This window comes from Neofelis nebulosa, chromosome 11 (genome assembly GCF_028018385.1).
Source record: "Neofelis nebulosa isolate mNeoNeb1 chromosome 11, mNeoNeb1.pri, whole genome shotgun sequence".
NCBI lineage: Eukaryota > Metazoa > Chordata > Mammalia > Carnivora > Felidae > Neofelis > Neofelis nebulosa.
In genome coordinates, this window is record NC_080792.1 from 92,254,647 (window position 1) to 92,281,244 (window position 26,598).

At 52.7% G+C, this 26,598-nt stretch overlaps 1 protein-coding gene across 1 annotated transcript in view; it reads left to right on the top strand.

The window, feature by feature from the left end:
- The first annotated feature begins 7,468 nt into the window (after positions 1–7,468).
- The window catches only part of TMEM132C (transmembrane protein 132C), a 307,971-nt gene continuing 288,841 nt past the window's right edge, over positions 7,469–26,598 (top strand). Inside the window, exon 1 of the mRNA XM_058691482.1 lies at positions 7,469–7,765. Coding sequence (XP_058547465.1) covers positions 7,681–7,765 — 85 coding nt within the window. The 5' untranslated portion in view covers positions 7,469–7,680. The remainder of the gene's footprint in view (positions 7,766–26,598) is intronic.

The following is a 26,598-nucleotide window of genomic DNA, read 5'->3' on the forward strand; positions in this document are numbered from 1 at the left end:
TCCAAGGGTCAGCTCCCTTCTGGAATCTACCTGCCTTGCCTCCCTGCCTCCCTGCCTCCCTGCCTCCCTGCCCCCCTTTCACTCTTCAGAGCCCTCAGGAAGTCTGTTTTGCTCGTTTGTTCATACTTCTCTTTTAGTTGTGGGTTTTCTTCAGAATCCTGAGTCGTTAGCAGATTCTGGGGACAGACTCAGGAGTAGGCATTTACTCAAGCACAGCAGAAGCTGAACTCCCCCGTAGCGCCCCCCGAAGAGCTCCCCCCGCATCGCCCTGCTCTGGAGGCTGGACTCCTGCCTCTCCCCTTCCTCTGCAAGATGCAAGCTGCTCACTTGAAGTAGGCTGACAGCTGAGCTCGGGGCTTCAGAGAACTGCTTAGTGACTTCTGCTTATCCTCCCACTCCCCCTTCTGGAATTTGGCGTCTCTAGCTTCTCCCGCAATGATATAAGGTCTCATTCCTGAAATAAGTTCCCTTTTCAGAGTGGCTCAGCTCCCCCCATCGAACCTTGATGGATCCTCCGAGCTCCGTCAGCAAATACAAGGGCCACCTACGTGATTCATGCGTGATGCCTGGGGCAGCGATCAGGTAGGGAGACAGCCCCACCCCTTCCTCCCTCCAGCCTTGCTCCTGGTCCTGGCCGGCCCAGCCTTTAATCTCTTAAGCTCCCCGAGAAAGCTCCAAGGAGACTCTCCATGCCAGTCTCTTAAGCTCCATGAAGGCAACTGCTTTACAGGGAACACCATGTACTGAAATCCTACAGAAGACCGGCCAGGACACATCACACCTGTTACTCACAAGTCACAGGCAGAGCAGCCGTTGTGACCGATACGGCCTCTCTCGAGAAGAAAGACATCGGTTTGCATAAAACGCTGCCGAATTGAATGATGCTAAAGATCTGTCTGCCACTTGGCTCAGACCCAGAAATCTGAGCTTGTTTTTCTCTCTGCCAGCAGCAAATGCCAGTGAGCGCCACCAGGGGGCACTGTTGACTCTATAACCACTTGCAGCCAGCGCCTGGGGTAGGGAGCAGATCTATTCGTCACATAAATTAACACAATTGGCACTGCATTGTTCCAACTGTCAAAACAACACAATTCTGGCAGTTTTCCATTTGAAGCTCAATGTTGTTGTTTTTTTTTTTTAACGGGCCATCCGAGAGTTTTAAGGGGAGTCGAGAACAGTGCCGTGGGTCCGGCTGCAAAGCTTCTGTAGTTACCTGGATTGTGTGAACCTGAGAAGAAGGGCAGTTGATGACTCATTAGCGATGCCACAGCTTAGGATGCTGATCGCGGGAGGCCAAGAGGGGCTTTAAAACGGAGATGAATATCACAGCTTACAGACTGGGTGGCATCTCACCGTGGTTGGATGACTTTGAGTTGAATGATTCCCTATTAACGATTCAAAGTTTAGTTCCTACCAAGTAATGACTATGGAATTGAGAACACAAGACCAAAGACTTAGCGGGGACAGGATGAAATCAACAGAACGGCTGAACCCACCACAGCTAAGTGCCGGTGGTACTGGAGTTGCTTTAATTTCTTTCTTCTGGCTGTCAGAGAAGTGACATTTTCTGCGCCTTGCTCGCGGGCTAGCCTACGTTCTGTCTTGTTCTTCCTTCCACGAAGACTGTGCCCTCCTGTCTTCCCCAGCTCCACTCTTGTTTCTTAAGATTTTATTTTTAAGTAATCTCTACACCCAACGAGGGGCTCGAACTCACCACCCCGGGATCAAGAATTACACGCCGCACCGACTAAGCCGGCCGGCCGGGCTCTCTCATCATCCCTGAAGCCAGCGATGGAGCATCACTTCCTCGAAGCCATGACTTAGAATGCGTCCCATGAAGGACGTGTTCTGCTCCTTCTTGGGTTCTGGGAGAGTGACCAGGGGGAGAAAGACCTCGCCGAGGGGGGACATTTAAAAAGAGAGGGAAATTATTAAGGGGCCCTCGGGGAGGAAAAACAACAAGTGTAAAGTCTCTGAAGGGAGCATGAGCAGAGCAGAGGCAACAGAAGGTCCGTGCAAATGGAGTATAGGGAGGCAGTGAAACCATTCTGGCCTTCTCTGGGCTCTTCTCACATTGAATTTGTGCCTCTTTTCTGATGCTCACTCAAGACCTCTGTTTGCATGTTTCCTGAGGACAGATTCCTAGCCCAGTGCCCACCTGTGGTAGTCACGCAACAATTATTTATAGGGTCAAAGAAGGAAGCAGCATGGGAAGTGTTTTCCTCCTGCCGCAAGACCTGATAATCCAAAAGGAGCAAGGGCGTTGCTGAGCGACTGAATCATGAATCTGAATGCCTGGTGTCTCAGGGAGGACAGGTTATGTTTTGATACAGTTATCAAATCACCCCAAAATGTCAACAGCTTAAAACAGCAAACATCCACGTCTCAGTCAATATTTTCGTGACCACTGCTGGTTGGCAGGGAACTCTGCTCATGCGTTCAGGGCCCCGGGTGACAGAGCAGCCGCCACCTTGGCCAAAGCCAGTCCCCGTGTCCATCTCCTTCGACTTTTGAGTTTAGCGAGCGGTCGGTATGAAGTATCTGTCCTCAACCGATGGCATAACAAACCCTCCAATCTCATGGTTCTTCTGGAATGATGCGATACACTGAATGGGGTTGTGATTACTTTGTGTTGAGACACAGGAAAGAGTTTCACTTTGGTGAAATTTTCAGATAAAAAGTAGTTGGAAGAATATGACTTTGGATAATTATGTAGGGAGCACAATGGAGTAATGATTTAGGGGAATTGGTACTCCAAAGCTGGTCCCCTGATGCAGAGCCTCAAGGTGAGCTGGGGGCTTGTTGGAAATGCGGAGCGTAAGCCCCCCATCCTGACCTACTGAATTAGAATCAACGTTCTAACAAGTTCCCAAGGTAGTGCATAAGCACAGTAAGGTCTGGGTATTGTTGACAGGGATTCTCTAGCCAGACTGATTGGATTCGAAACCCAGGTCTGCCAACTACTAGCTCTGTGACATTGACCAAGTTGCTTCAACTGCGTGTCTCCATTTCTTTGTTCGATGGGGCTAATGACAATAGTAATGTCATCAGATTATCGTGAGGATTAAATGAGTCAGAGTATTTGTCAAAGTATTTAAAACAGTGCTGAGCACAAAATGAAAGATCTAGAAGTGTTAGAGATGATGATGATGATGATGATGATGATGATGCTACAAATACAGTTAAGGAAATGTCCGTGTGATTACTTCTGTTTGTAACGTAATCTCAAACATTACTCAGTTCCTATACCACAAGGACCATTTGCTGACCTTGGACCCTGAGTTGAAAGGCAATGGGTAGAAAATCTCCGCGGGTCTTGAACACAACGATGAGAGTCTGGGAAGGCAGCAGGTGGCAGGAGGGACACAGGATAAGGGTCGGTGTGGACACTTGAGCATCCGTCTTAGAAGTTGTCCTCACAGGCCAACAGTCACCTGCGTTTTGCATCTTGGCTGACGTAGCAGGCCCGTGTTCCCTCCAGGGAAGATTAATCTCCACAGAGGCTGAGTGTGGGTAGAGAACAGGGCAGCACAGCCACACTGGTGGAAGTTACAAAGGAATACTTTTTTAGTGTTTGTTCAAAATAGAAAGGTCCAGCAAGGGAGACTTAACACAGGTTACCGAGACAGCCGGTGTAGAGAATGGGCAGACGTGAGCACACACCCGAACACAGGTCAGCGTAGCGAATGATTACAGATGGCCTAGATTCAAACCCGGGTCGACCACTTCCTAGCTGGGTGACCCTGACTGAGCCCAATAACCACTCTGACATCAGCTTCCTGGTCTGTAAGATGGGAGCATAAACGTACGTATCCATAGGTTGTCAACAGGATCCGTTGGCAATTAGCAAGCACCTAACAAACGTTATCGCCATTACTGTTACCATTATCCTTACTAATATTGGCTAAGTGAGCTGAAGATAAAATGTGGGAAACTGAGCTTCCTCGTAGTAATCTACAGCTTTGCAATAGCTGCTCTCTGGACAGGGGTTCGTCTCTGTGCCCACACTCACAGGGCTGGGAACACGGGACAGAGCAGGTCGGACATCTTCCCCCACGGGGCTGACATGGGACGGGGAAGCTGTACATAGACAGATGGAGGTGAGAGGAGGGATGGGCTGTTTCTACACTCCACGTCCCCTACCCTGTTCCACCTTAGCCAGGTTGAGATCCTGGAGTTTGTCAGAAGAGAGAAGCCGAGGCTTATGGCTCTCACCGACGTCAAGCCCAATTTTAACTCAGAGTTGGGGGCTGCAAACCGGCCATGCCATTTCTGGGGCAGGTGGAGCGCTCATTCATCATTGAATGCCACCGCTGCCGTCTAGGAGCATGTGACTCCAGCTCCCGTCTGAGCCTCGGTAGCCCCATCTGTCCCAACGTGCCCCTACGACCTCTTACCCCTGTGTTTTCTACCTCTCCAACGGGTGTATTAGGTACACAGTGGCCTGGGCCAAAGCCACGGGCTCTTGCTACTTTCCCATCACCCAAACTGTCCATCCGTAGGGCCTTCGCCGCCATCTGAAGCAGGCGGCATTAACTGCTCTCCGTCCCACAGCAGGACTCTGCCCCTAACTCCCAGGGTGAGCCTCCAACCCCCGTGTGCCTTCAGCTGACTTAGTGAACCCCAGGCTTCCTCTGCTGCCTGTGTCCTCCAAGAGGCCACGGGAGGAAAAATGGGACCCTTGGCTCTCCCACCTCCTGGCCTTTGTGCTTTGGGTTTCTCAGCCCGAAAAGCCCTTCTTGCAGAAATTGCTGTCTTATAGGATTGGTTTCTTTTCATATTTCTTTAGAGTCTGCCTCCTGCATTGTAAGATCCATGAGTGTAGGACCTTCATCTGTTTGGCTCAGTGCTAGGACCCCATATCTGGGCCTGAAAAATGGTGAGCAACAGACAGCTATTTGTTGAGTGAGTGAATAAAAGACCAAAGGACAGTAGTTCTCCCATTAGGGCTTAAATGAGATGATGGCTGTAAACATTAAGAAAAATGTCAGCACAGGGTGACAAATACATGCCTTCTTCCCTTCCTCCCCTCTCCTTCTTTCCTTTGTCCCTCTCTTCCTCTCTCCCTCCCTTCCTTCTCTCTAATACCAAGTACTGTAGTAAGGACTTGACATTAGGACAACCATAGCTGCCTCATGAGGCCAACACATAGCCCTTACCTTCCTTGTTCTTGGTGTATGTATAATACTTATAGGTCCCCCATCTAGAGGCAGACCTTACGGGAAACACTTGAGCCAACTTCAAGAATTGCATCCCTCATTTGACATGATACTAAAGATTTGGAACGTAAGCACGAACAACATAAAATCTGAAGTTACCTCTTTGACTTAGGAACCCCAGGCACATGTGGAGGCAGAAGGTTTCCTCTTTCCAATAGCTCTTGTGCCGTATAAATCATGTTAATTGTCTCCATGTGCCCGCAGCCCACGGGGAGTTTCACAATAGCCTTTGAGGGGATTAGTGGTCTCTGGTGTTTGCTATGAAATTCAGAAACGCATCTGGGAGCAATTGAAGTTAAGGAATTAATGATTTGGGGGTTAAATAATACATGCCTTAAACAAAATAAATACAGGAAACTGTTAGCCTGAATGTCTAAATTCTCACCTCCATTTGGGGGGGATTTTCCTAAAAAGAAAGAAAAAAAAAAAGGTAACCTGACCGCATCCTCCTTTTTTGTTTGTTCAGTTTTGTGTGCAAGTTTGTTTGATGTTTAGAAGGTCACAGGGCAGATGAAGTGCAGAGGGGCAGGGGACTGTGGAGGGCATAATTTGGGGTGTTTTGCTCCTATTATCAGACAGGAGGGAGAGAGGATCCTAACCCCTCAGTCAGGATTAATAGAGAAGTTGTATCTCTCACCGAGGCTGGAAACATTTAAATGAAAAATATTTCTTCTCCAGTGACTTTAGGCTAACAAATAAAAATGAGAACGAAATGTGTTTTCCATTTTAGGGGCCCGAGCCTACTTTATGAGTGCTTCCCAAGGTTTGTCTACACTAGCGGAATGAACTGGAGAATTGGGCAATTATCAGCATAATCCACTTAAGAAATGAAGCCTCTGCCACCCAGGCCTCCCCAGGCCTGGCTGCTTTTTCCTGCCGCCTAGCCTTCTCCCCACGACAGGCATGTGGAGGGGCTGAGAAAAACGGTGAGCGCTCTTCCCTTGAAAAGCCAGTCCCGGGTCCCAGCCACGCTGGCTGGGAGAAGAAAGGGCCCCGAGCTGGGAGTGCGCTCCAAGCCTTCGCCCCCCGACACCCCTGGTTTCTCCTCGAGCCAGGCACCTGCTCCTCTGTGACTGAGCCCGGTCAGGAGAAATGGGTCTGCGGCTGCTACGATCGTTTCTCTTCGTTCCATCAAATATTTTTCTTTTCCTCTTATTTGAAATTCATTCCAGGCTCTGGTGGCCAGGCACAGTCAGGCTTCTTTTCCGAGGCTGGGGTAAGCCAGCCCAGGTGAGAGCAGGCCCGCTGAGCCCAGACACCGATCCCAGGGGACCGCAAGGCGCGGCTGGGGAGGGCTGGGCCTCCCGGAGAAGCTTCTGGGCTCCTAATGCATCCCGAGATGGAGTTGGGGTCCCGCCTGCAGATCGTTCAGCGCCCCCCGCCCCCCGTCGCGGTCCCCGAGAACCAGTAACCGCATGGGCAAGCCCAGGCAAGCGGCCGCGATGCTCGCGCGCAGGGAGAGCAGCGCTGCATGAGTAGGGTGGTGGCGGGAGGGTGCACATCTTCCTCGTCTGAACCTCAGGTCTCTAGCCACTGCAGGATCAGGTCTGGCAAGGAGAGGGGAGCGTCCCCGCCCCCGTCCTCCGAAGAGTTAGTAAAAAGCTCATTGGGGTGGGGGCGACGCGCACCAGTATGAAAGGATACACAGTGGGAAATGAGCCTCCCACCCCGGGGTTCCAGCCCCCCTCCCAGAGATACGGCACACAGACGCACACACATGTGAACACGCCTCTGTATCCTATGCACCCGGGTCCCCCCTTACACGGTGCCGCCCGTGGCTTTCCCCACTGAATGATCTGTCCAGAGCTTTCCGCAGCGAATGCACGAGACTTCCAATTCCAGATGTCCCCAGCTCTCAAGACAAAAAAAAATCCAGGGATGACCGGAAATCGAGGTGCAAGGCAGTGCCTACCCCTCGCCCCGCCGCGGCCTCGGGAGGGCGGCGCGGGGAAGGGTCCAGCTCCATCTTGAGGCGCGGGTCCCTGCGCCGAAGTCTCCGGGACGTGAGCCGCAGGGCGCGGGGGGCGGGCGGCCGCACGCGGGCGGAGCGGACCCCCGGGGGCGGCCCGAGTCCCGGCTCTCAGCGCTCGGGGTCTCCTCCCACCACCAGGGATCCCTCCCGCGCGCCCCTCCCCGCAGGGCGAGCTGGGCCCCGGCCCGGGGCGGGGCTGGGGGCGGGGCCGGGGGGCGGGCCGGGGGTGGGCGGGCCCTGGGGTGGGCGGGGCAGGCGGCGGCTGCGGCGGCGGCTGGAGAAAAGTTGTCCCGGCCAGAGCGCGCGCTGCCGCGGGATCCGGAGCCGCCGCGTCGCCACGGCGGGGGCAGGCGCGACCACCGGATCCGCAGCCGGGCCGGCCGACTCGCAGCCGGGGGTCGCCCCCGGGCATGGGACAGCCGGCGGGGACGGCGGGCCGGCGCTGCGCCTCGGGCGGGCGGAGGGCGGCCTGAGCTGCCGGGACGCAGGATGCGCTCCGAGGGCGCGGCCCCCGGGCCGGTGGCGCCGCTGTGCGGGGCGCTCAGCCTGGTGCTCGGCGCGCTGCTGGGCAAAGGTAAGGCGGGGCGGGAAGTTCCTGGGTCTCGGTGAGCCGGGGCGGGGGGAGCCGGAAGGCGGGGTGTCGCCGGGACCTTGGGGAGGGCTCTGGTCCCACCCGGAGCGCCTGTGCCGGGCGCCCAGCGGCCCTTCCCGAGCCGAGAGGACCCGGTTGGGCGCCGCGTGCGTGGGGTCTGGGCAAATTCCGCTGGTCGGCTCTATCCGGGTTCTGGGTGCCTCCCAGGGGTGAGGGGGGGCGTGGCTGGGGGGGGGCACTGTGGCCCCCAGGCCCGAATTCCGTGCGGACCTAACCCAGCCCCAGCAGTCACACTGTGGAGCGGGGAGCCTGCCTCGTTGCCCCCCCCCCAGCCCCCCCGGTCGGTCACACTGACAGGAGGTCCAGGAGGGCGGACCTGGTCCTTTGCGCCCCGGCCGTGGGGTCCCGAGAAGCGACCTCGACCCCCGGAGGAACGCGCGCTCTCCGCGCGCCGCTCGCGGGGGCCCCGGCGGGAGCCCGGCTTGGAGGCGGCGCGCCTGGGGCGTGCGGCAAGGTGGGGGGCGCGGTGGCGGCCCGGGACCTGGGCTTCCCGGCAGCGCGGTCCCCGGAGGCCGCGCGCCTCAGTCTCCTCATCTCGGCAATGGGGACGACGACCCTGCCCAAGGCTGGGGAGGCTGCGGCGAGCGAGTGCCGGGCGCGCAGAGGGCTCACGGAGGGTGCCGCTGCCACTGTCGTGGCGGTCGTGGGCGTGTGCGCTGGGGCCAGCGGCGGGAGCGGCGCGGAGAGCGGGGGGCCCGGGCCCGGAAGCGCCCTTCCCGGCCGGGCGCCGGCGCCGGGGCCGCGGGCGGGCGGGGACTGCGGCGCGCACATCGCTGTGCGGAGTCCCGGCTGCCTGGCCGGGCGCGGAAGAGGAGAGGGGCGCTCCCCTGCCGCCGGCGGCGCGCGGGGCGGGAGACCCGGGTCTCAGGGTGACACGGCGGTGGCACAGGCGTCCCTGCGCCTTCGCGCGGCGCCGCGGCCTGGGCCCGGCCGAGTGCAGCCGGAGGAGAATCCCGGCTCTCTCCCGGCCCAGGCTCTGCGGGCTGGGCCGCTAAGGCGTCGGGAGACACAAGTTGCCAACTGAGGTTAAAAAGTAGCATTTGCTTTTCCAAAGTGCTTAAGCACCGACCGAAATTCCAGAGAAATCTGCGTGCCTTGAGGCTGCACGTTCCCAGGCGCACCGCCTGGACAGAGTCGTTGTTTTCTCGAACAGTGTTCCTTTCTCCCAGAGCCCCAGGTAGACGGCAGTGTGCGCTCGCGCGCCAAGGGCTGGGGATACTTTTCTGTTTTATCTGAAAGAGCAAACATTCGGCATCTGGCGCCTTAATTCTGCTGTTATAGCTCTGGGTCCTATCATTTGTAGGATTCGGTTTCCCAACATGTAAAGTGGCCATTAAAAAAGAAATCCCTTCCCCAAATACTTCCCGGCGACTTTGGGATGGGAAAGCGGCTGGACGGATGATGTAGAGGAAGGTGGGGTCATTGTAAAGTGACCAAGGGGTGAGAGCCCCTGATCAGGTTTACTCCCCGCCTCCGTAGAGGATGTAATCAGGCCAGAAGTCTGGGTGCTGAAGGTGCCTTGTAAAAGTAAGTTGTGGGCTTCTCGTAATTAAATCCCTTCTTTCCGCCCCCCCCCCACCCCCCAATCTGGAGGATTCTAACTGTGATTTAGAAGAGGTACCCTTACAAATGTCCATGTAGAGGAAGCTAAGGGCAGAGATTTGGTGGGAAAGTGGGCCTGGGAGTTTTATTTTCAAAATGCTATTTGCACAGCAAGGGATGGGGGGACGGAGACTACAGGGATGGAGATTTCCCACCTCTACCCACAGCCGTCCCTCCCTGGCTTAGCACCACCTTGATTTTCCTTTCCTTGCTTCCTTCTGCTTGACAGTTTTCAGCTGCGGTACGGGGGCCTGCGGCCGGCAACTCATCCCCTGTCAAATGTTTTTCATTGTTTCCCAGGACCGAAAGCATCACGGCAGCTCCCTTCTGATGCCTCCCCAAAGAAAAAGTGAGATTTCTTCTAGAGAGGAAAGTGTCCCCACCCTCATTTAAATCTGTGCTGGCTGGGGGGGGGGGGGGGGAGCCTTCTCTGACTCTTCCTGCCGGAGAATTTAAGTGCTGATTTCTAGAATCCTTGAAACCACTGATCAATGTTTAGTACCAATTGTACGTTTATTTTCCACTGTGGATTTAAGTCTCTGCAAGTCTCAGGGTTTAGAGTAGAGTCCTTGTTCCTGGGAGGTTCTATAAATAGCCAGGACGAAAGAAGGGAGTCTTCCTAAGATTTAAGACCTAAGGTGTAAGTAAGACTCGGGTAGGTGAGGGGAAGTGTCCTTCAGTTAGAGGTTGAGGAATTGACCCCAGATGAGGCAGCGGGAGGGGCCTCGGTGGGCTGAGAGGCTGCCCCAGAATGTACTCATGCTTGTTGGTCGCGTACAGGACCCTGGGGAAGGTCACACGAGACCACAGCCTGTTCTGAAGTCTGTGGGGCCCGATGTGCTTCAAGATTCAGAAATACTGAGACCTTTGAAGAGCTAGCTGGCCAGAGGCATAGGGTCGCACACACCTACGGTATAGCACCCCTAGGCTGGGTGTGGGTTTGGACTGTACACATTGGTAATTTTGCATGAACTGTACAAGTACGTAAAGGAGGATAATACCCCAACTAGCCTCGCTTCGCTTTAATTTATTGATGCGTGTAGTTACTTCTTCTAAAGATTTTATTTTTAAGTCCTCTCTACACCCACCGTAGGGCTCGAACTCACAACCCGCATGCCCTACCGTCTGAGCCAGCCGGGTGCCCTGAGGCTCACTTCGCTTTGGGTCCACACTGGCCACCAAGTGAATTAAGACCAAACAAGCAGACCTTTTGGGATTTCGAGGTTCTTAAAATTTTTGTTTGTTTGTTTTTATTTATTTTTGAGACAGAGCGCAAGCAGGGGAGGGGCAGAGAGAGAGGGAGACACAGAATCCGAAGCGGGCTCCAGGCTCCGAGCTGTCAGCACAGAGCCCCATGTGGGGCTCGAACTCACAAACCGTGAGATCACGACCTGAGCCGAAGTCTGACGATTAACCGACTGAGCCCCCTGGGTGCCCGGGTGTTGTTTTTTAGAAAGTGAGTGGGCTCCCCAGATTGGGAGAATTCATGATTAAAGCAGGATTTACAACTTCAACCTTGGGTCACATTTCCATATGCCTCCACTGTGCCAAAGCTGGACATAGGAGTGCCTCCTGGGTGGGCTGATTATTCACCTGCTTCCCCTCCTTGCTGCCCTCCCCCAGCCACTTGGGCCTTGGGCTCTTTCTTCTTCCTTTGTCTCACTGTTCACTGTTCGCTTAATCACAAGAGTGGCCAGCGTCAGGCAGAGAACTCAGAACTCTCAATTATATTAGTAGTTAGCACCTCCATGAGCAGAGGTTAAAACAAAGCCTCTGCATGTATTAGACATTTCATACATCCATAGTCATGAGAAGCAAGGTTAATAAAAACGAGTCTTTGGTATATTAATTGGAGTGAAAGGGAGTGTTACTGAATTAATGGAATAAATGGAAAGTCTGATGGATAGAATTTTTTTTTTAGCAATCCACTTTGTTTAAAAGTCAGATTTATTAAGATATAATTTGCATACAGTAAAATTCACCCTTTTGAGTACAGTTATATGTTTCGACAAACCCTTGTACTCCTGCAAAACACCACCACTGTTACGGTGCAGAATATTTCCATCACTCCCCAAAATTCGTCTGTGCCCCGGGTGGCCTCCCCACAGCCCCTGGCAGCCGCTCGTCCCTTTTCTGTCCTTATAGGTCTGCCTTTTTCATAATTCCGTAAAAATGGGGTCATGAGATGATGCAGCTTTCGAATCTTTTGCTTAGTACAGCGCACTGAATAAATATTCACCCACATCCAGTACAACAGGTTGTTCCTTCTGGATGGTACGTGACATTCCGTCGGACATCTGGGTCACACTCGTTTGTTTCCTAGTTGAGGGACATTTGGATTACCCCTAGCTTTTGGTAATTATGCAAAGCGTCACTGTAAATACTCACAAGCAACTTTTCACGCAGACGTAGTTTTTTATTCTCTTCGGGTACGAACCTGGAACTGGGATTGCCGGCTGTTACGGTTAGTGGGTGTGTAACTTTATCACACTGCAAACTCTTTTCGTACGTAGTGACACTTTGCATTCGCACCAGCAAGGTATAAGAGTCCCAGCTGATTTCTGTCTCCATCAGTGCTTACTGCTTGCCATTTTGTTTTCTTTGATTTTTAATAGTTTTAGGAGGGGGCAGTGGTGTTTCTTTGAGGTGTTGGTTGTCAGCCTTATGACTAATGGTGTTCAGCATTCTTTGTGATCATTTGCTGTTTGCTGTTTTCTGTTTTCTTCGGTGAAATGTCTCTTTCCGATCTCTGCCCATGTCTGTTATTGGTTCTTGTTTTTCCTCTTACTGATCTTGGAGGATCCTTTATATATTATGGTTGTGAGTCCTTTATCCGATACATGTTTACAGAGACCTTCTGCCAGTCTGTGTTTTTGGAAAAGCAAAGGTGTGTAATTTTAATGACGTTTGCTGTGTTAATTTTACTCTTGGTAATTCGGGGTCACATTGAAGAAGTATTCGCCTAGCCCACGGTCACAGGGACGCTTCACATGTTCACCGTGTTGTTAAGGCACCTCCTATTCCTACTGACTTTAGTTTTTTCTTCCGTCAGTTACTCAGAGGAGTGTTGAGATCTCCAGCTCTGTTTTGCAGCTGTCTGTTTTTCATTAAAGTTCTGTCAGCTTTTCCTTCGTATATTTTGAAACAGAGCTTTAGGTCCATACACACCTAGTATTGTTATGTCTTTGTGGTGAATTGACCTCTTTTTCATTATGTGATAGCCTTCTTTATCCTTGGAAAAATGTTTTGAGGTCTGTTCCATCTGCTATTAACATAGGCACCTCAGCTTTCCTTTGATTAGCGTTTGCGCTTGTCAAATCTTTTTTTTTTTTAATTTTTTTAATGTTTATTCTTGAGAGAGAGAGAGAGACAGAGTGTGAGCAGGGGAGGGGCAGAGAGAGAGAGGGAGACAGAATCTGAAGCAGTCTCCAGGCTCCGAGCTGTCAGCATAGAGCCTGATGTGGGACTTGAAGCCACAAACTTCAAGATCATGATCTGATCCAAAGTTGGACACTTAACTGACTGAGCCACCCAGGCGCCCCCTGTAAAATCTTTTTTTTTTTTTTTAACTAATTTATTTATTTATTTATTTTTATAAATGTGTTTATTCTTTTTTTTTTTTAATGTTTATTTATTTTTGAGACAGAGTGAGACAGAGCATGAACGGGGGAGGGTCAGAGAGAGAGGGAGACATAGAATCCGAAGCAGGCTCCAGGCTCTGAGCTGTCAGCACAGAGCCCAAAACGGGGCTCGAACTCACGGACCGTGAGATCGTGACCTGAGCCGGAGTGGGAAGCTTAACCGACTGAGACACCCAGGCGCCCCTATTCATTTTTGAGAGAGAGAACGTGAGTGGGGAGGGGCAGAGAGGGAAAGGAACAGAGAGGATCTGAAGCGGGCTCCACGCTGACAGCAGTAAACCCAAGGTAGGGCTTGAACTCACAACCCATGAGATCATGACCCGACCCGAAGTCAGACACTCAACCGACTGCGCCATCCAGGTGCCCCTGTGTCTTTATATTTAATGTCGTTTGTTGGGTTTTGCCTGCTCATTCCATCTGTTAATCTGTGTCTTTTAATCTTTGTGTTTAGACCATTTATATTTAATGTGATTATTGATATGTTTGTATGGAAATCTACCACCTTGCTCTTTGTTTTCTTAATAATCCCCCTGTTCTTTACCTTTTTTTCTTATTTTTCTGCATGGTTTTGTATTGTATATATGTTTCGTGATTCCATTTATGTCCATATTGGCTCACTACTCCTACCTCTTTAAATTTTAGTCATTGCTGTAAGGTTTACAAAATACATCTTTAATTCATCAAAGCCTACATTCACCATGTGTTATGCTGCTTTAAATGTTGTGTAAGAAACTTAAAACAGTGTACCTCCAATACTTTTTCCCTCTATGTATAATCCTTTTCAAGTGCATACATCTTACACCCTAGGAATCGCTAAGAGAGTTTTCAGTTAGAGATTATTTGTGTATACTTTGAGGAAGGATAAAAATCATGTTTCATTGGCTTGCCTTGGTTTCTGAGTGGGTACTTCTTATACCCTTGAAACAGTTTTCTCTGCGGGACTTTGTTCTGTCTCCTGCTTGTGTGCTGAGCTGCACAAAAGTGTTTAAACACCTTAGGGATTTAGAAGTTAACTGCCTTTAAGGAGAGAACAAAGGTGAAATACAACACAGCCAAGTCTGAATTAGCAAAATTTCCAGGACAGTGGTTCTAGATACTCTCCTAGAGTGACTGATTCCTTGTCTTCTGCAGCGTGTACGTTCCTTTGCCACTGATTAAGGATGTTCTTAGCGGTGATGTTAGGCGTGTTTGGTTCACAATTGCAAATGTCTGCAACGCTAAGGCAATTCAAAGGGTCCATATAGGAGACCATGCGTTCTCTACATAAAATGCCTTTTCTTTCTTCCTCAGCACCCTTCCTGTTGTCAGCCACACGCAAAACTATCACTTATGGATTAGGTAGGCAGGCTCAGTCCCATAGAAGGAGAAGCTTAAGTTTGAGCCTTTTTGTGTCATTTCCTAGATGCATTGGTCAGAAGCCTGTGTCAGCCACAGAAACATCTCAGGGCCGCCCGAGAAACAGGGATTTGGAGCGCATGATCCTGGAGGTAAAGGAGCCGGTTTCCTACGGGTCAGAAGTTGCCTTATTATAATTGATGTCTTGCCTCACGGTGCTGCCATCATTTTATTCATTTTATCTCTGTGCTCCCGTTTTAGAATCTAGGGAGAAAGAAAGTCTAGAACCCTGGGCGAACTTTAGCATCACCTGGGAAGCTTTCAAAAATGCTAATCCCCAGGCCCTACCCCACACTGATTGAATGAGGATCTTTGGTAGCGGTGGACGAGGGGTGGGCATCAAGGCGGGGCTGGTCGTACTTAGTTTTCTGAAGCTGCTCTGGGGATTCCACGGTGTATCCAGGATTGAGAACTGGTTGCCTAGGGTCCTGTCTGCACAGAAAAGGTGAAGACCGTGTGATAGACACTTTCACCGTTTCGTATTCAAGGGGAAAGGGTATTTCTCCCGGACGAAGAAGGAGGAGCTGTTACGCAAGGCGGTGGGATGGGCGCTGGATGCGAAATCAGCACCTGTCCATCCAGCCTCGGTTTCACGAGGTGGCAGTAATAACACCTGCTCTGCAGGATTATTGAGAATGTGGAGGGAACAGCGAGTGGGAGGGCGTTAGTCTCCTGAGGCTGCTGTCACACGTAACACCGAACTGGGCAGCTCAGTGCGACAGAACCGTGTTCTCTCTCAGTTGCGGAGCCTGAAATCTGATCTCTGGTGCTGGAGGGGCCGTGCTTTTCTGAAGACTCTGGGGGAGGACCCTTCTTTGTTCTGTCCGCTTTGCTGACCCCTGGTGCTCCCCGCCTGCACCTGGATCCCCCCAGCCTCTGCCTTCCTCCTCACGTAGCTTTCTCTGCACACCTCTTCCCTCTGTCTTACGAGGACACCTGTCACTGATTTCCGGCCCACCCTAACCCGGGGTGAAGTCGTCCTGAAATCTTGGACTGAATTACGTCTGAAAAGACCCATTTTGCAAATCAGGTCACGTTCACAGGTCCCATGTGCACATAGCTCTTGGTGGCCACCATTCCATCCATCATAGCCGGCGAGATCAGGCACGTAGAAAAAGCTCACTAGGGGCGCCTGGGTGGCTCAGTCAGTTCAGCGACCGACTTCGGATCAGGTCATGATCTCACGGTTTGTGGGTTCGAGCCCCGCGTCGGGCTCTGTGCTGACAGCTCAGAGCCTGGAGCCTGTTTCCGATTCTGTGTCTCCCTCTCTCTGACCCTCCCCGTTCATGCTCTGTGTCTCTCTGTCTCAAAAATAAATAAACATTTAAAAAAAAAGAAGAAAGATAAAAGAAAAAGCTCACTAAACCATAGCTCTTAGGATATGCATAATTACCAAAGCCACAGAGAAGGGGAATCACACAACGTGATCCGATAGAAAATACCCGTGGATATTTTTTAAGTAACTGGGCATCATGTATAAGAAAGAACAGTGAGCATGGCAATATCAGAGAACAGGAAACTCTGGTCAAGTGTGAAGGTGTCCACTCATTATCAGCCTAAACAGAGAGCCGGTGGTTTATATTCTGAGACCTCCCTTGACGTACTTCATGCTTAAATGCAGCTTAGATGTGATTCTGTCTGGCTTAGTCTCCTAATACCCGTGATACCTGCCTTCTCCCCTGGGTCCCCAGAGTATCAGAACCATCGAGAACAGCTCTCTCGTCTTTCCTAGGTTAAAGTTTTCACCCAGCTCTGCTGCGGACTTTTCGTCTTTCTTGTTCGGTGCCTCCCTCCGGCCCCTTAATTACAATGTCTGCTTTCCGCTGTGTTTCCTCACAGTCTCTGCGGACTCAGAAGCAGTAGACGTGTGGATATAACACTACCCACTTGGGCATATGGTGGTCGATGAGCAGCTCTTCGAGGCAATGAGGGATTCTCGTTTTCTCCAAACAAACAAAGGAAGTTTAAAGCAGTCACCCGCCATCCCCACCACAGACACAGAACAGAAGGCTACTTCTGCTCTAACCTTGGCGTTCCAGCGAAGTGATGATTTGAAGCCAAAAAAAAAAAAAAAAAAAAAAATCTAAACCTCACCCCATAAACAGGATGTGGTGCTGGGAGCAGCATCTCCAGTGGGAACAATGAGGTTGTGTTTGAAGCCCTCGGACCGGTTTTCCCTCCTCCCTGAGGGAGGTGGTCTTTGAAAACGCACCAAAACGCCCCAAATCCCTTGATCAGTCCTGACTCCCTTGGTTGCAAATAGTGAAAAACCCAACTTGCGCGCATGGAATCAAAGCCACAGACTTTAAAAAAAGGAAAAGAAAAAGAAGGCGGGTAGAATAAATGATGTTGCTCAGGTAACTGAAAAGCCCGTGTGGGCTTCAGACACTGCTGGATCCAGGGGTCAGTTACTGCCACCAGACATAGCTCCTGGCTGTCTGTTCTCTCCCATGCCCTCTGTGTTGGCTGCGTTTTTGGGTGGTCGTCATTGTCACCAGGGGCCCTCCAGCTTCACGTCCTGTTCACAGAGCGCACTCATGAAAAAGAAAGTGGCAGGGCACCTGGGGGGCTCAGTCCCTTGAGCGTCTGACTTTGGCTCAGGTCGCGATCTCATGGTCCGTGAGTTCGAGCCCCGCGTCGGGCTCTGTGCTGACAGCTCGGAGCCTGGAGCCTGCTTCCGATTCTGGGTCTCCCTCTCTCTCTGCCCCTCCCCTGCTCGCACTCTGTCTCTCTCTCTCTCACAAAAGTAAACAAACATTAAAAAAATAGAAGGACAGAAAGCAGCTTCCCAGGGGTGCCCGGGTGGCTCACTTGGCTGGGCGTCCAGCTCTTGATTTCAGCTGAGGTCACAGTCTCAGGGTTGTGAGATCAAGCCCTGTGTTGGGCTCCACGCTGACAGCTGAGAGCCTGCTTGGGATTCTCTCTCTCCCTCTCTCTCTGCCCCTCCCCTGCTCCCTCTCTCTCTCTCAAAATAAATAAGCATTAAAAATATTATCAAAAGAAGGAAGTGGCTTCCCAAATGATCATAGAAAGAGTTGATGGAGTACATCTCACGTCGCTCACTGGGGTCCCTGAGCCCTGAGCCAGTCAGGGGCGAGACGAGAGAGAGAACGGAGGTGAAGACTGGCCAGGCCTGGGACGTGCTGGTCTCGGGAGCCCGGGGTCATCGTACAGAGGGCGTCGTGACCCAGAGACTGGGCAGGCCCTATGAGACGCCGGGTGGGCACGAGTCTATCCAGCCAAGCAAACGAGCGACACGAGGGAAACCAGAAGCCAGTGGGGCGGCTGCCTGTGGCAGCTGTCATCAGTCGGAGGCGCAGCCCGCGGGAGGTCACCCTGTCCCCCGGCCGTGTGCACACGCGGCCACATCCAGGCCCTCGTGCCTCCTCCCCCTCCCAGGCACCCGCACCGCACAGTGGTTTTCTCTGGCCTTCCCTTAGCTCTGACTTTCCTCCTCCCCTCCCCGCCTCCCTCCCTGCATCAGACCTTCCGTCGGGGGCGGGCCGGGGACCGGGCACTACAGCAGAGGGGCAGTGAGGTCTTTTCCCTTCTGCCACCTGCCAGGCGCCCACCCAGGACCCAGAGGGGCCCCCGGACTCTGGAGCCTCAGCCACAGAAGGCGGCCTTGAGAGGCATCCTCGCTCAAGAGCAAGAAACCGGATCCTGGGGGAGATCTCCATTTGGGGGGTTTGTTCCACTCCAGCGCCGTTTCCTCCCTCCTGCTCCCTGCGTAGCCATGTGTTTGTGAATCTTTTGGGTCAGTGCACAGCCTCAGGTGACCATTTTCCTTCTTTTCCCCCTTTATAACTGTAAGCAGAGAATTGACTCTGAGAGCAGGCCCTCTCCATTTTCCTTCAAACTCGGTGTTTTCGTCTAGTGCGCTGATGTCCTGATGACAAAATGCCATTTTCTTGCCGGAGTCTGTCATTCCCTGTTACTGGTCAGTTGTCTCCCTGGCCATGGTGTGGCCCCTGGACACCCTCCCCCCCCCCCCCCCAGCATCCATGGTGTGGCCCTTGGAAACCCCCCCCAGCATCCATGGTGTGGCCCTTGGACACCCGCCCCCCCAGCATCCATGGCGTGGCCCCTGGACACCGGCCCCCCAGCATCTATGGCTTGGGCCCACCAACAGCAGCTTTGGCAGGGAGGTTGCCCATTAGTTCGGGGGGCTCCCTTTCTTATTCACAGGCAAGGAAGTGTGTGGACATCAGCTTCTTGCCAACCCTCAGTGGTCTGGGATTTCCCGGTCAGGGGGATTTTGGGTTTTTTTCCTCAGATGCCTTAACCACCTGTTCTCCCGGCGCACACGTTGCTGATGATTTGGTCCTGTCACTTCCTCATTCCTCACTGCCCATCCTGTAGAGAGAGTCCTTGATGACCGAAGTGTCCACCGTTGTCAGCTCGTAGCAACTGCATCCTGGTTGAGGAGGCCCCCCTCAGACGCTTCCTGACCAGCAGTGAGATCGCATCGTCCAATGTTCAGAACGCTGCAGGGGCAGGGGCAGAGGCTCCCGTCAGATTCAGAGCCAGAGTTGCAGTCTGTTGCAGGAGCTCCGAGGTGCTGGGTGACCTCTGATCCCCGAGCACCCTTCTGGCCTCATCTCAACTTCCACACCCTCACATATGGACTCCGACCGCAGGACCTTTGTACGTGCATATTCACTTCACTGACGCTGTCCACGTCAGGTCTCTGATCGCGGGTCACCCTCTCTTAGAGACGTCTCTCTTTTTCTGTGCCATCTGGTGATTCGTACCCTCACGGCACCTCCTGTGCTCCTTCCTTTTTTCTTTTCTTTTACTTTTTCTTTGCACTTATCACCACCTGATAATCCACAGATTTGACGTAGTTGTTTTTCTGTCTCCCTCTCCCCTAGGATTTAAGCTCTCTGAGAACAGAAAGTGTTTTCTGTCCCGTTCACTGTCGTGTGTCCCTGTTCTCCTTACCGGCTCCAGTGCCTGGCGTATATGAGGCCCTTACTACTTGGCGGATGAGTGACTTAATTCTATCTTTGTGTCTGCCTTTCACACAGAGCAAATCTCTTCGATCTTGGAAGGTCAGAAAAACAGGTACGTTTTATGTGCTGGGCCTCTTTAGCTGGCTACCATTTTATGAAGGGTCTCGGACTGGGCTCAGAACCCGCCAGTATCCCTTCGTCCCCTCAGTCACTCCAGAAAAGCGTCCCTGTCAGATTTGAGGTGAGAAGGTTCATACAGGAGCGTGATGCTGGCCAGGAGATGTGCTGGCCAGAGGCCGGTTAAGTCTCCCACGTTCTTTCTGTGTGGCCATCCTTTCCTGCGCCCCTCTGCCTCTTTCTGGTGAGATCCAAGAGAGGCTCCTTCGCAGATAATGGTTCCCAGAAGTGGCCACAGGAAAGGAATCAACTTAAAACAGAGACCAGAATTTCACTGTGTAAACAGTGAAAAACATCCTTGATTAGGACTTTCTCTGAACAACTGAGCGGATTACTGAAATAATGGCAAGTGATTGCACATGGGTATGAGATATCTTTTGGGGGATGATGAAATTATTCTAAAATTAGTCATCAGATACGGCTTGATCCAGGTGTTCAATTACGACATCAGTTTTTGTTTCGTTCTTTTCTTTGTTTCAGTTCTTCTCTTTGCCTGTGATGGTGGCGCCTCGCGGTCTCACCTTCTCACCCTTGCTGAGGTGAGGCTGTGCCGTGCCTCACTGCCTCAGTTTGGTTCTAGAACCTGGGGGAGGAGCTTCTGAGGGCTCAGAGCGGGGTGCCGAGGAAAATTTGGGTGGTACCGCGAGAGAAAACGGTGAGCGACTGGGGACAAAAATAAAAACCGACGTCCCTACGTTTCCAAATCGAGGAGTATGCACAGCCCAGGTAGAGGAGACAGAAGTCAGGCAAACAAGTTGTACCTCTTTGCCGCTCAGAAATCTACCTGCGTCCGTGCGGACGAACAGGACGCAGCGTGAAGATGTGTCTGTCTAATTGAGTCTGTGTCAGACTAGCCCGAACCCGGGATGAGCAAACGTCATTCATCGCTCGCCTGTCAAGCCAGCGTTCTCCACCCATCAGGCAAGATCAGGTGCCAGAGGTAGTTGGAGAGACAAAGGCAGGATCCAGAGGGAGCCGGTTTCAGCAAGTCCGTATTTTGGCCTTGGCCTCGCCGACGGGTCCTCACTGGGAGGCAGGGAGGGATAAGGTGTTCATCCCCGCCTGGGTGCGATCGCCGCTCCACTGTGCAGATACGGGCACGCCGCTGGAGCCGGCAGAGCCCCGGTTTCTGGATCTGTGCAAGGAGGCTCAGAGAGATTGCAGAGGGGCCAGTGGTTGTTGGATAGTTGGCTTCCCTCCCCCCCCCCAACCATTTGCCCACATTCCAGATACAATATCTATTCTTCACCCTTCTCTGGGTTCTGGGGGGCTGACCCCTCAGGGGGCAGTTCCTGTGCCTGCTGGAGTCCGTCTGGAGTTGGCCAACGGGGCCTTGGCAGGGGCTGGAGGGCAGGACAAGAGGAGGCTGGCCTATGTATGATGCACCTGCTCCCTGGGCATCTGCCCCCCCCACCCCATGACTGGAACTCTTGTCGGGGGCCCCTGTCTAAGACCCCCCCCGTGCTCCCTGGGTTCAGTAACACTCCCTTCTCCTCTTGCCCCATCTGAAGGTGCCAGAGAGGGTGCTGGGTACCACTGGGCGCCCCCACCGTTGCTCGTCGGTGGGCACCCATTGCCAGCTTCACACTTCCTCCATGAGTAGTGCCCCCCTCAAGGCACGCCAGCCCTCCGAGTTGGATTCTCCTTCCTCTTGAGATGGACACGTGTCCAAATGAAACTCACACATAGGGGAGGGTAGTCGCAGGCTTTCTTGTTTTCATCTTCAAACAAGCTCAGACATCTGGAGGAGCTTCGAGGACCAGTGCCTGGGACTTTCGCCCCCCGAGCCGTTTCCGAGTAATGGACCAAATAGACGCTCATCGCCCCTGAATGTTGGCTGCGTGTTTTCTCGCCCACAAAGCCATTCTCTTCTGGAAGCGCAGTGCAGCGACAAAATCGGGGAATTCAAGTTTCTGCGTTACTGCCTCCCCGTCCTAAGACCCCAGCCCAGTCTCCCCTGTTGTCTGGATAGATCTCTTCCGTGTCACGCACGGCTCTTTATTTTCCTTCAGTCTTTTCTCGGATTTCGTGACCGTGACTCTTCCGAAGATCGCAGGCTGGTTATTTTGTGGCCGTCTCTCGATGTGGGTTCGTCTGGCGTTTCTTCGTGACCACCTTCTGATGACGCACCTTTGGCAGGAGTGTGCCAGAGGGGCTGCTCTGGTCTCGTTGCACTTTGTCAGGTGGCGCGCGATTTAAATTTGTCATGCTGTGAGTGGTGGTCACTCCCTTGACTCAGGCACCAGGCGCCAGGCTTCTCTACTGCGAAGTCACTCTTTTTTTTTTTTTTTTTTAAATTTTTTTTTTTCAACATTTTTTTATTTATTTTTGGGACAGAGAGAGACAGAGCATGAACGGGGGAGGGGCAGAGAGAGAGGAAGACACAGAATCGGAAACAGGCTCCAGGCTCCGAGCCATCAGCCCAGAGCCTGACGCGGGGCTCGAACTCACGGACCGCGAGATCGTGACCTGGCTGAAGTCGGACGCTTAACCGACTGCGCCACCCAGGCGCCCCGCGAAGTCACTCTTGTCCTGTGACAAATGAGTAAATATTTCGTGAAAACACGTCTAGAGACAACGTAAACGTCCTGTTTGTCCTAAGAGTTTCGATATTTCATTTATGGATTTATTAACGGAATGGGCTCCTGGATTTCTTTCGTCAAAGGCTTCAGTTTCACCGCCGCCATTATTTTGATGCTCAGGATATCTTACCTTTGGCCAGCGGGAGCCCTCTCGTCATACCCTGTGTCCTCTGACACGTCCTCATTGTCCCTTTAAGCTCCCTCTTCCTTCCTGGGCATCAGAAGAAGGTGGAAGGTGCATCTGAGTTCCTTTTAATGGGCAGCCATGGTGCTTAGAAACCCAACTCTAGGCTCTCGATGTGCTCGTTGCTATTTGGGAGTGTGCTCCGTCCAACCCTCTCTGCGGACGGAGCCAGGAACTGTCGCACACACGTCCCCACCTCTGTCTTCGTCTTCAAATGCGTGAGTTCACACCGGTACCTCACAGTCTAATAAGAATCACGGGGCTTGCTCCAGATTTCTTCTTCTCTAGGTTTGTCACTCCCTCCCCCGTCTCCATTCCAGGCCACCCCCCCCCCCCCCCCCGTTTGTCCCCTTCTCAGGCCACTTGGGCTCAGCCACATATGTCTCTTGCTGGCTGCGCTCCTCGCCCCACTAAGTCTGTGGTTCCTGAACATTCCATCCCAGCTGGCTGCTTCTTCCAACCACCCCCCACCCTGGTACCCAGCCTGGAGCCACTACGTCCACTGGCCCTGGCCTCCCAGGCTGGCCGCCCTCCCAGCCCTGGTGGCATCACACCAAACTAGTCTGAAAAGGAGGAGTCTGTGTCTTCTTATTTGCATGAATTTCACTATATTATTTTCTTAGAAAACGTCTATACGTTTCAAACCACAGGGATATTCTACAAGTTCTCTGTGCCAAGGGGTCCTTCTCCTTTTCAGGGGTGGATGAGGACTGCAACCAGAGAGGACCGCGGGCCACCCCACTCTGGCCACTTGTTTCAGGAACCCCTTGTCCACAGGATGGAGGACGGAGTGGGTGACACCACTTTAATGTTTCCTGGTACCCATCTGTGATTACCAACATGTACCAGGTGTGGGCGATCTGAAATGAACTTGTTTTAAAGATTTTTTAAATGTTTATTTTTTGACAGGGAGAGCAGGGGAGGAGCCGGGGGGGGGGGCAGGGGTACAGAGGATCCAAAGCGGATTCTGCACCAACAGCAGAGAGCCTGATGCAAGGCTCGAATTCATGAGCTGTGAGATCATGATCTGCCAAAGTCAGGCACTTTACTGACCGAGCCTCCCAGGCGCCCCCGAGACGAACTCAGCATAAACAGTTTTGCATTTGCAGTACCTGGGGAAAAAAGAAAGTATTTTTGGTGCATCTAAATACCTTTATTCGCCTTCACACACGTCTTTGGTATTCCGGAAGGGTGTGCCTCTTTGGGACAGATACACTCATGTATATATATATTAACTTATTCTTCACAGAGACCCCATGAGATGGGTACAATTGTTATCCCAATGACCGGGAGCACGGAGGTCTTCATGACTCAAGCAGACCAAGAAATCTGGGCTTTTAAGACCGTGAAATGGTCCTGTTTTCAAGGTGTGGCTACAAATCCAAAATCTGTTCAACGCTTCATGGGACACACAGTCTGGATTACGGTCTCTGGGCTCCCAGTCTTTCTCCCCTGCCTCTCGTGACTCCGCTTGGGCAGGAAAGGGCAATTAGAACAGGCCCAGTCTAGGGGCGCCTGGGTGGCTCGGTCAGTTGAGTGTCCGACTCCGGCTCAGGTCATGATCTCACAGTCCGTGAGTTCGAGTCCCGCGTCGGGCTCTGTGCTGACCGCTCAGAGCCTGGAGCCTGTTTCAGATTCTGTGTCTCTCTCTCTCTCTGTGACCCTCCCCCGTTCATGCTCTGTCTCTCTCTGTCTCAAAAATAAATAAAAACGTTTAAAAAAAAAAATAAAAAAAAAAAAAAAGAACAGGCCCAGTCTGGGCACAGGCCCATGTGACCACAGCAGCGAGATCCACACACGCAATGATGTTGGCATCCAGTCCACACGGTTGCAGTTGGGAGAAGAGTTCTTCCCGGGAGAGGCGGGGATGTGGGCACCAGACAGAGAGGAGGGATGCTAGGCAGACCGAAGCAGTGTCCACAGTAGAGGATCCCGTGGACTGGGTGGAGGGGGGTGGAGTGACCTGAGATGCTGGACAAGAGACGGCAACAGAGAGAAAGAGAGAAGGCTAAGAAGGAGAATGAGGGGCGCCTGGGTGGCTCAGTCAGTGAAGCATCCGACTTCGGCTCAGGTCGCGATCTCGCGGTCCGTGAGTTCGAGTCCCGCGTCGGGCTCTGTGCTGACAGCTCAGAGCCTGGAGCCTGTTTCAGATTCTGTCTCCCTCTCTCTGACCCTCCCCCATTCATGCTCTGTCTCTCTCTGTCTCAAAAATAAATAAACGTTAAAAAAAAAAAAAAAGGAGAATGAGAGCTCCATCAAGGGCCATTCCTTCTCCAGTACGATGGTGGCAGATGTCTGGCAGGAAGCTGGCTTCTTCCTTAAGTTTTTAAATCAGGGTGGCATGCCCCTCCCCCACTTATGACCCCCCCCCGCCCCGAAATGTCTCCGGAATGGCTGGGCCTCTTTTGTCTCTCATCACCCTGAAGAGCACAGGCCAGTTTTTCGGTGCAGTCTCCCTCAGGTTGGCCAGTATTGATTTTGGAGTAGTAGCAGTATTTTGAATTGATCTGGCCCTTCTGGACGTGAAGTTCTGAGTTTGGATGGTTGTATTTGGTGGAAACCTAGTATCACTGATGTTTCGAGATCCCTGCAGGATCCACTGTCCACCCCCACCCCCCACCTTTTATGTTTAGCATCCTGGCTCACTTGACAGAAGTCCCCAGAAGCCCCAGCATAACGGAGACCTGCTTGTGAATTTGTTTATTTATTTATTTTGAGGAAGGGAGGGAGGCAGACAGAGAGAGAGAAAGAATGCAGCGTGCATGGGGGAGGAGAGAGAGAGGGGGAGACAGAGCATCCCTAGCAGCCTCCACATTCTCATCACAGGGCCGGATACAGGGCTCGAACTCCCCAACCGTGAGGTCATGGCCCGAAACAAAGCCGAGAGCCAGACGCCTCACCGACTGGGCCACCCAGGGGCCCCCGCCAGCCTGTGAATTTTTTTTTTTTTTAATTTTTTTTTCAACGTTTTTAATTTATTTTTGGACAGAGAGAGACAGAGCATGAACGGGGGAGGGGCAGAGAGAGAGGGAGACACAGAATCGGAAACAGGCTCCAGGCTCTGAGCCATCAGCCCAGAGCCCGACGCGGGGCTCGCACTCACGGACCGCGAGATTGTGACCTGGCTGAAGTCGGCCACTTAACCGACTGCGCCACCCAGGCGCCCCCAGCCTGTGAATTTTAACCAGAGGTTCTGCAGAGCGAGAGGACAAATCTGGCAACCCCACTGGAAGCAGCTGTCCTGAATCAGCCGTGGGCCAGGCCCCACTCAAGCCCGGAAGCCCGACCCAGCCTGCTGTCCTGGAGCGTCCCCTGGGATGTAAGCCCTTGTGACGGCTGGCCCTTCGGCAACAGGTGAAGGGAAGGTCACATCTTCCTGCTCCCCCTACCCCTGCAAAAACATATTAAAATAAACACACGACCGATAACGCGTTTGAAAGCCTTTCTGTGTTTTACGCAACGTCGTCTCCCACCCTGCACGTGGCAGCAGGAGACAGCGGCAGGAAGCTCTGATAACGGGCGCTGTTTTCCTTCGTGGGTTGAGTGTCCTGTGTGCTGTGTCACCGAGCTTGGAGGCAGAGGGCTTCTGCTGAAAGCGTGAGAGTGATTTCCCCAAATCTTGAAGGAGGGGATCTGAAGCCAAAGAAAGGAACGTCCTTGGCAGTCACAGAAGCACGCGGAGCATGCGACACGCGGACCCTGGCGTCGCGAAGGAGGAGTCGTCCCACCCGGAGGTCACCTGTTCCAGACCGTGACATCCCCAGGCTCTCACCAGTATCTCAGGCAGCGTTTCCCAGCTTTGAACATATATGCTCTTTTCAAATCATTATAAAAATCTGGAGATTTTTGTCCGCCCCTTCTCCCAGGGGGCTGTACATACTCTTCCTTAAGCATCCTGCTCTGTCTTCTGAGAACCAGAAGAGTGACAGATGCTTGCACTTTGCCTTCTGTGGCTCATCACAACACATCGGTCATTTGTCAGTTTACTCACGGGAAATATCGAGCAGCGTGTTGAATGCGAAATATGCCCCCAGGATAGGCACACACCGGACCCCTGGCTGAGAATTCCCCCCTTGGACGGAAGCTGGCGGGAGCCCGGCTTACCTGGGCGCCGCCCTGCTGGTGAGGTCGAGCACTGCCGCCGCTGGGTCGCCTGTGCAGAAAAGGAGGCCCCAGAGGGAACGGGGACACCCTCAGGGAAGTTGCCCTGGAGACACTG